The 9,563-nt window shown below is 37.4% G+C and overlaps 2 protein-coding genes across 2 annotated transcripts; both read left to right on the plus strand.

Annotated features, from left to right (window-relative positions):
* The first annotated feature begins 5,175 nt into the window (after positions 1-5,175).
* Positions 5,176-5,697, plus strand: LOC141628540 (putative mitochondrial protein AtMg00310). The gene has a single exon (XM_074441667.1). The coding sequence runs from the start codon at positions 5,176-5,178 to the stop codon at positions 5,695-5,697; it is 522 nt and encodes a 173-aa protein (XP_074297768.1).
* Positions 5,698-5,853: 156 nt separating this feature from the next.
* On the plus strand, positions 5,854-6,879 carry LOC141628541 (uncharacterized). The gene has a single exon (XM_074441668.1). The coding sequence runs from the start codon at positions 5,854-5,856 to the stop codon at positions 6,877-6,879; it is 1,026 nt and encodes a 341-aa protein (XP_074297769.1).
* Positions 6,880-9,563: the final 2,684 nt, after the last annotated feature.

A 9,563-nucleotide genomic window follows, 5' to 3' on the forward strand; every position in this document is an offset into this window, starting at 1 on the left:
GGATGATGCGGTGTTTTTTCTTCATGATAATAACAACTCAGCAAAGTCTTTAAAGTCCATCTTGGACAATTATTGTATGGTCTCAGGACAATTCATGAATGATGATAAGTCAGGAATTCTTTTCAGTCCTAGTACTACGCTGCTTAAGGCACGAAATGTGACACCCTTATAAATAGCGTTAATTAAACACGTAAATTCTACAGAAAAACTGACAGGATATGTTTGTAATTGGTTCAACTAGACAAAACCTGTAATTTTTAAAAACTTTTCTAAACCATTCACAAACATCTCCAAGAAGAGGGTGCCAAAACCTGTAAATACTAACAAACTAATTTACATAACTAAAGACGCGGGGATATAGTGATACAAACCAAAATAGAAAAGGGAGACATATGTCCCTTCAAAATATATACACAACCAAAAGTTAAAAGGTTTACCACAAAAATAGCCAAACTAGGTCCAAGGTTCTCTTGCTCACTAGCTCGTCCGTGTACCCCAACTAAGCATCATCAACCTGTCAATCGCATTTTATACAAACACGAAAGCCACAATTCAGTGGGGAGTAACTTCGAGTCCTCCCAGCCACGAAATGTCATATTTAATGTAACATGTAGTGTAACATGTAAACAATATGATAAACAATTTAATTATCAAGTATTCTAACCTATGACCCCTAAACTGACCAAACTAAACTATCATGTGAAACATATAACAAATTGTAATCCAAACTTTATCAATTGTAACCGGCTTACATCTCACCTATTACAATTCATAAAATCACCATACAAGAAAGGGCAATATATCAAAGACAGGCATAAATTCTTAGCACCGTCAATAGTCACTCTGTAACTCGAGTCTATGCCACGAGGTAGGGAAGGTAATCGAACCGGTATCTTGGCTCAGAGGTTCTATCAAAACATGGCCAAGACACAACACAACCCTAGCCTAAAATCTGCAGACCCTAGACATGCGGATACACACCACCGCACCCAAGACCCACAATTTTTTTAAAACAAAGTGAGTACCCTAAGGAGTCCACCAAAGGGTTGGCTAGTACTTAAGCTGACCACTTACTCTCAAAATAAGTAACGAGGTCATGCCCCAACTTGGATATACCCACCAAGTCAGGAACACAAAGGCTATTGAGCAGTGAACATACACTCGTCAAAGACTATAATGGCGTATCTATGATGAAGGCCGAAATACTCACCTAGGACCTAGTCCCAGCTAGTCCCAGCTTGAATACTTTAGCCCACACCACACAAGACAAGTAGGATACCCAATTTAGCTGACAATCCAACAATATCTCCAATATCAATAATAATCCAAATTCCAGCTAACCGTTAATCTCATAATTCATGAGAACAAGCTAAAATGGCAACAAGACAAGAAGACTGAAGTATAAGGCAACCAATTCATCCAACAACCAACATGTGAAATGATAGTCACAAATATTAAGGCATCAACGTAAAACATCCAATCTCACCTCAAAGACAAACCCTCGACCCGAGTCCCGCGACGGGTCATCGGTCAAATCGAGGCTGACCGGTTTAAACCTAGTTTGACCAAACCCGTTCGGTCAATCTGGCCCAGCTCAGAGTCTTGGCCTACTTTGGCCCAAATCACAGAATTTATCGCAATATTATTCTCATGCTATTTCCAATTTCTATCATGTGAAAAACGAAAGTAACACATTATCAATCACCTAACTACTTAACAAACAACAAACACAACATCAACTACTAATGTGACATTAATTCGTCGAGTAACTCGGAATAGTTACCTTAAGCTAGAAAAAGGCAAATAATAACTTGAGAAAGCTTCTAAAACCCAAAATTACTCTTCATCTTCAACCACATATGAGCCACCTAAAATAATTATGTGAAAGGACGATATTAACGAATTATCGTTATATAAAATAAGAGACGTAAATTAATTTAATTATATTTTAAATAAATCAAACTAGCGTCAAAACAATTTATAGATACGGCCCAAACTCGCGACTTAGCCAGGCCACTGCCTAGGCCACGGCCAAAGCCATCGCTTAGGCCACGGCCAGCATCACCAAAGCACACCAACCCCCTTTGCTAGGCTACAACGTTACGGCCAAAGCTAAAGAGTTACCACGGCCAGGCCGCTGCTAGGCCAACATCCCAACGACAATAACCCATAAAAACAGTCCCTCATCAGCCCATAAAACAGCACCACAAACACGACAATCTACCACCCAAAACAGCCTCGTAACTAAGGCACTTAAAGACAAAATTTAAAGTATGAAGAAGGTAGAATTCACTCACTTAAATCACCCACTCCATATAACCATGTAGCCATAAGACTAGAATTCACTTCAAACCAAAAATGTGACGGTCTCAAATACTACAACAACCATTTATCCAATTCATACAACCAAATTTCAGTCCATTGGGTCCTCATTTCAGCCGTGTAAAACAATCTACTTGGCCTGCAAATTCTCGCCCAAAACAGTCCTCATAAACACCATATAACCATGCCCATAACCAACCCATAACCAACTTACTCAACCCTTCCTCCACGGCTGCTAAGCAGCTAGCAACCAGCCCCACAAAACCCCGAGTAAAACATCCCAAAACAGCCTGCACAGTCCATGAACAACAACCTGCACAAAGTGACTCACAATAGTCCTAAAAATGTATAGACAACCGTCCCACATCAGTCACACTTACGCCCCAAAAATAGTCCCGTAAGACACCATTTTATCCGTCCCAAACAGAAACCCCATCGTCATCTCAGCTCAAGTTCAAGAAGGAAATAAAACAGAAATGAAACGGGAACGAGACGCAACTAAAGAATGACTAGAAACCTTTAAATTCAATCTAGCTATACTCGAAAAAGTCGTGTAAAACAGATTGTTCCTGAGACGGAATCTCAGTCTCAGCCGCACCTTCACAACCAAATCCCCTAGAAAAACCGAGCCAACAACGGTCCACTAAACTACATGAAACCGTGCCAAACACGGCTCCAAAACCAGCATTTAAACAGTCCAAATCAAGAACACATTGAGACGGAAATTTAATATACTTACTTCGAGAATACAGCAAGCGAATACGAGCATAGGGACGGGATTGACGCGATAAAATTGAGCAGCTGAAATGAGGAAAAGTATAAAGACTCAAACTTTATCAAATAAGAGCATATATCACAACGCATAAGACGGAAAATTCGACATTTGTCGAGTAACCTATCACCGTTACCTGTTTTTTATCTCTGAAAGTCCAAGGAATCGCCCAAGGATGATCTTAACCCAAAAATAGCAGAAATTAATTTAGTACCGGTTTGTCTTTTAACCATTTGATAAGACACACGGTGACCTGAAGGACTTGTAAGAATTATTTTCTGATCTCGACATTCAAATCGAGCATGATAAGTATGTAACCAATCCATGCCCAAAATGACATCAAATTCTTCAAGCGGAAATTGGAAAAGATTTGCTGGAAATATAGATCCCACAATAGAAATAGGGACTTCCGGATAGATTTTAGAACAGGAAAAGACATCACCAGAGGGTAAGGATATAGGTGTGCTTTCTTCTTGTGATGATTCAAGTGACAACTTATCGGAGAGTTTCATTGAAATAAAAGATAAAGAGGCACCCGTATCAAATAGTACCATACAAGGAACATCAAAAATAGAAAATGTACCAGTAATGATATCAGGATGTGCCTCGGCTTACGCTCGGCTCATGACAAAAATCCGGCCCTTCGGCCTCACCTCCTCACCAAGGGCGGCGGGAGTAGTAGGAGCCGTCACCTTCTTCTCCGGGCAAACATTGGCCTTGTGGCCCGGTTTGTTGCATGAAAAGCATATAATAGGATCAACGAAGCATTTACCAGGATGTGCTGGTTTCTTGCAGTTATAGCACACTCGATCTTTAGTACCTTTATTGTCGTTAAAAGCTGAAGATTGACCACCCCGGTTAGCTTGCACATTAGAAACAAATCTCCTCTTGTTTGGGTCAGAGGGAGAAGAGATGAACCTGGGTGAAGGAGTATAAGGCCTAGAAGATGGATATAAAGGCCTCTTGCCAAGATTGGAACTGGTTGCACGAGCTTCATTTTCAATGTCTTTTAGGGAATTCTCAGCCCATAAAGCATCATTATAAATTGAAACAAAGCTGGTGGAATCCCGACGGACCATGCTTTTGATTTTAGGAGAGAGCTTTTCAAGATAAAAGAAGGCTTTTTCATTGTCATCCTTCACCAATCTAGTTGCATAATGAGCCAACTCGTTGAATTGATCAGTGGAGGTCTGAACAGGAAGGCTTCCTTGCTTTAATTCCATGAATCCTTTCAACTTCTGCTGCTTAAGTTCTTGCGGATAGAATCGGGCCTCCACTAATTCCTTGAAACGTTCCCAGTCAAATCCTGGTTCAGATGAAACGGTAGGCCCAGTCATGGACCACCATCGATCTGCTTCTCGTACTAGGAAGTGAGATGCCAGCTTCACCTTATGTTCCTTCTTAACATCATACAACGTAAAGCTTTTCTCCAACTCCCGAAACCACCCTGTAAGAGCAACTAGATCAATCTCTCCACCATAAGTGGGAGTGTTGATTCGGGTTAATTGGTTAGCCACCCAAGTATAGGTGCCTGGAGTACCCTCAGGAGGCGGGGGAAGAGGAGCTTGTTGATTCTGCTGATTTTGTTGGTTTTGGAGAATTTGAGTAAGAACTAGTAAAAGAGCATCATCAATTCTTCTTGGCGGAGCCATCTTACAAAAGAGAAAATTTAATTAATACCTATCAATTAGCAATCACAAACAGACTACCACATAAAATCCTAAATCTACCCATCCTACCCATCTCTCAAGTTTATTATTTAAAGGTCAAGTGATTTTAAGTGGGGTGCACAAACGTGCGTCGGGAGCAACAAGCTCTGATACCAACTTAATAAAATACGGGGTGTTACACGAAATGGGATAAAGACGTTAAGAATAAAAGGGAAGAAAAATCTTGGAAAATATCTAGGATTACCTACTGAGTTTCAAGGATCTAAACATGAGCTGTTTAAGAGCCTGGTTGACAATGTCATGAAAAGAATTTCCTCTTGGAATGGGATTTTTCTATCATCGGCCGGAAGGCTTACCCTTATTTCATATGTCCTCTCAAATCTCTCTAATTATGTTCTATCGGTATTTAAAATGCCGGTAAGTGTGACTAATAAGATTAATTCCTTATTAGCACATTTTTGGTGGGCGGGTGTTAAATCAGGGAGGTCTATCCACTGGTGTAGTAAGAAATTCCTAAGCCTGCCAAAGCGGGAGGGAGGGCTGGGAATTCGAAACATTGAATGCCTGAACCAAGCAATGTTAGCTAAACATGGGTGGAGAATTTTATCAGATTCGGGATCCTATTTCGCAAAGGTTTTTCGTAAAAAATTGCTAAAGGAAGGGGCGATCATGGAATCTTTAGCACTGAATTATGGTAACAATTTGTCATGGGGGGCAAAAAGTATCTTGCATGGTCTAACTATGGTACGACATAACATAGGATGGAAGTCTGGTCTGGATTCAAGCTTGAATGTGTGGGTTAATAATTGGGTGGGAGGACAATGTCCGGAACCGCATTTGAGCGTTTTGGATGCGGAGTTCGCGGAACTAAGGAATATGACGGTGAAGGACTTGAGTATGAGTACGGCTGATGGGAGGAGAGCTTGGAATTAAGTTTTTGTAAGACAAATTTTTGAGGAAGAAAGTGCACACTTAATTTTATCTAAGCCTTTTTGCAATTCGCAAATAAGGGATGAGGTGTATTGGTTACATTGCAATGATGGTGAGTATAGTGTAAAGAGTGGCTATGGTGTTATGTTTGAGGATTTTATGGAGCGTCGAGGATCGGAAAAAGACAAGGCAAGAATAGGGGAGGACTTACGCTTGTTTTGCAGGCGAAAATTATGGAAATTGCCAGGGCCTCAGACATGGAAAATCCTGATCTGGAAAATTGTAACAAACACTCTTTCGGTAGGAAACAATTTTAGGAAAAGGAATATTGGGATTGACGCAAATTGCAAGCTATGTTTGACAAATGATATGAGCATGGAAATGATAGAACATTTATTTCGTGATTGTCTTGTGTCACGAAGATTATGGGCTTGTTCAGAGCTCGGAATACATGCTGAATTGGGCTCGCATTTGTGTATTACGAAATGGCTAATTGAATGGATCTCGTATTTAGGAAATTTGGAAGGTGGAGACGCTCGGGTGGTCCGGTTTTTGGCGATGCTTTGGTGCCTATGGAGTATTCGGAATAAAATACTCTTCCAAGGTTTGACCTTCCATCCACTAATGTTCTATAATTTATGGGCGCAACTGGTTGGGACGGCAGATCAGGCGATGAACGCGAGTGATAAGGAAGTACTCAATACAATGGTCTCCGCAGGTACATCAAGAACGGATTGTATGATGTGGATCAGAGAGAGTAAACCGGTTTGTATTGTGGGTGAAATAAGAAATTGTGACTATGTAAGGATTATGGTGGATGCTGGGTGGAGGGGGATTGAGAAAGCGGGGATTGGTTGGGAGGGTATACTAGGGAATGGGCAAAGATGTTGCAGTGAGGTGAGGAAGATTAGAGCGGAGTCACCTTTACAAGCTGAGGGATTGGGGGTGTTAGCGGTTATGTTATGGGCTCAGGAACAAGGCATACGACACTTAGAGATCTCTAGGGACTGCATTTCTATTGTCTATCAACTAGCTGGGATTGAACGAGTGCATCATCTCCTTAAAGCGCTACTAAAGGATGTTTTTGAGGCTGCCACCTTTTTTCATTGTTTTGCTATTAGTTTTATTCCTAGATCGTTTAATAAAAGAGCACATGGTCTTGCATGTAAGGCTATGGATAGTTAGGTGTCTTTATTTTACAAAAAAAAAAAAAAAAAAAAAAAAAAAAAAAAGAAAAAAAAAAAAACTGTTACTTCACTTAGGAATACGGGCGAACTTTTAACTTTTTAATCAATTGAAGAGTAACTGATGTAGAACTTTGCTTTCGCTCTATTTTAAAATCTGAGACATTTTTCGATAGAACTTCGCTCATGATAAATTTCAAAACCCCAGTTGGGGTAAACCATTGTTATTATTTCATGCGGATGCGTAGACTTATAATACGGAGTAATACTTTTATACATGTGTAAGCTCGTCAAGAAAAAAAAGATTAGTTAAATGATGGTCACAAAATCTCATTTAAGACGGTTATATCTGACTTAAGCATAAAATGGGTCAACTAACTGGAATAAACAAAAGCAAAATGCAGGGGAAAAAGCAACATATTTACCTAATATACTCGTTGTAAAATAATATATTGACCCGATACAATATTTTGACCCGTTTTAATATTAGCATTAAGATAAACATATGCTCACACAGTTACATTCAAAACAAACGAACATACCATGATAGTTGGCGGTAAATTTGACGGTAGTACAAACATTTGTGTCATTATTACCCATGTGTCGATTCAAATCCAAAGCTAGCTAGCCTGACAAGTGTTACCTAGTGTTATACTCGAGCATGAGCAATAAAAAAGATGATATTTGTAACACCCGTAAATTTTTAGTTTCATTTACTTTATTTTTTAATTATGAGATTTAAAGTTTTAATTTTAATTTATCGATTTTCGTTAAATCGTTGAATTTGTTCCATTTTACGTCTTATTTTAGTCTGATTTATTCTCGAACCGAGTTCTTATTTAAATGACACACTTTATAAGCAATTGGAAAATATATTTTGGGATATTCTCTCGTGTACCCCTGAACTTTTTTGTTTTCTATGATGTACCCCTTGTTTTTTGCAAAAAAACTTTGACTGACAATAATTCTCTGTTACGAGTTCAGAAAACGGTAATTTTTTTTCAAACCAATTATCTCTTCAAGGCCTTCAATTTGGAAAAAAAAAAAATCACCGCTTTTTAATTTCGTAGCCGATAGTTATGGTTGGTCAAACATTTTTTAACGAATAAACTTTGACCGACCATAATTCCCGACTACGAGTTGAGACGTCAGTGAATTTTTTTTCAAATGGAAGACCTCTTAAAGACGGTCAATTTGGAAAAAAAGTTTATCGTATTCTAAACTTGTAGCCAAGAGTTATTGACGGTCAAAGTTTTTTTGCATGAAAAGAGGGGTATATCGTAGAAAATGAAAAAGTTGAGGAGTACACGAGAGAATATCCCATATATTTTTGGTGGCCCATTTTCATTTTCATTTGGACTATGTGTTAGTTGCTTTTAAACAAGTTAATTATTTAACATGATTTATTTTTTAATTCTTTTATTTAAAATCTTTAAGATATTTGACAATATCTCAACTTGATTATTTAACAAGAAAATGAGAAAATATTTTCTTGGTTTGTTAGTTTCTTTTGACCAGCTATATCATCTTAAACAATAAGATTTTATTCTTATTCATTTTCTATCAAACTCTTATATTTACCTACATTTATCTTAGTTTTTGAAAAAGAAGAAAAAGAAAAAAACAAACAAACCCTACATACGGCTGCGGATTTTTTTAAAAAAAATATATTACGTACGAGCTTGCCTTCTTGCTTCTTCATTTCCAGATTCTACGTACGTAGTTACCTTTTTGCTACTTTATTTCGATCCATTTACAACTTCAGTAAATATTCTTGTTTTCCTAATTTAATTCAAGTTTGTTTTTGATCGGAGTGGACGATTGATTGGTGCGCAAAATTGATTAGAGGCATGGATTCGGTTGATTTTTGTGTTCGTTGTCAAGACTATCGAGATTCAAAAGGATACTTATGACGAATATTTTTTAGACTCGGAACTCGGCGAATAAGGTAACTTCGACGTTACTCGGTATTACACGATTTACTTGTTGTAGTTGCATGTATTATTGAGTTTTTAATATTTTATGATGATTTATACCCATATATGATTTTGAAATTATCGAAATCTGGTTCTATGATTTTTATATATAATTTTGTCTATACATAATTTTATTTTGTCAATTAGGAATTTATATAGTTGATATATTGATTTTTATGCTTTAATCGTTGTTTTGGGTATTAGAATTTTTAATTCGAGTTTTATTTTTATTTTTTTCTGGAGAAAATTTTATTTCTGGAGTTTATATTTGATTTTATTCTACCATAAATTTTTGTGGTATTTGTTTCAGAATTTTAGTATTTATTTTGCATTTTATAATGTTCATACGGTTTATGCGATATTAGTAATGCTGAACTATTTTAATTCGATTTAAAATACCAAATCTTAATGTTAATTCTCGAAAATTTAATATGTGGCCGAGACACTGTAAATTTAGGTGTGTGTAAAAGTTTAGGTTATGAAACATTGTTTTTGATTTTATAGGCATTTTACAAAATTTTGTGAAAACCGTTATTAAATCTGTAAATTCTGTCAGGCTATTTGTAAAATACAATTCGTCTGTTTAAGTTGCTCAAAACAGAAAATTTAAAACAGAGACTCCTATTTATTTTAAGTTTAGATTACCTCCGTAAAATTTCACTGGTTTCTGATGTATAGTTTTCTCAGAATAAATCATTTGTGAACAGCT

Source organism: Silene latifolia, chromosome Y (genome assembly GCF_048544455.1).
Source record: "Silene latifolia isolate original U9 population chromosome Y, ASM4854445v1, whole genome shotgun sequence".
Taxonomy (NCBI): Eukaryota; Viridiplantae; Streptophyta; class Magnoliopsida; order Caryophyllales; family Caryophyllaceae; genus Silene; species Silene latifolia.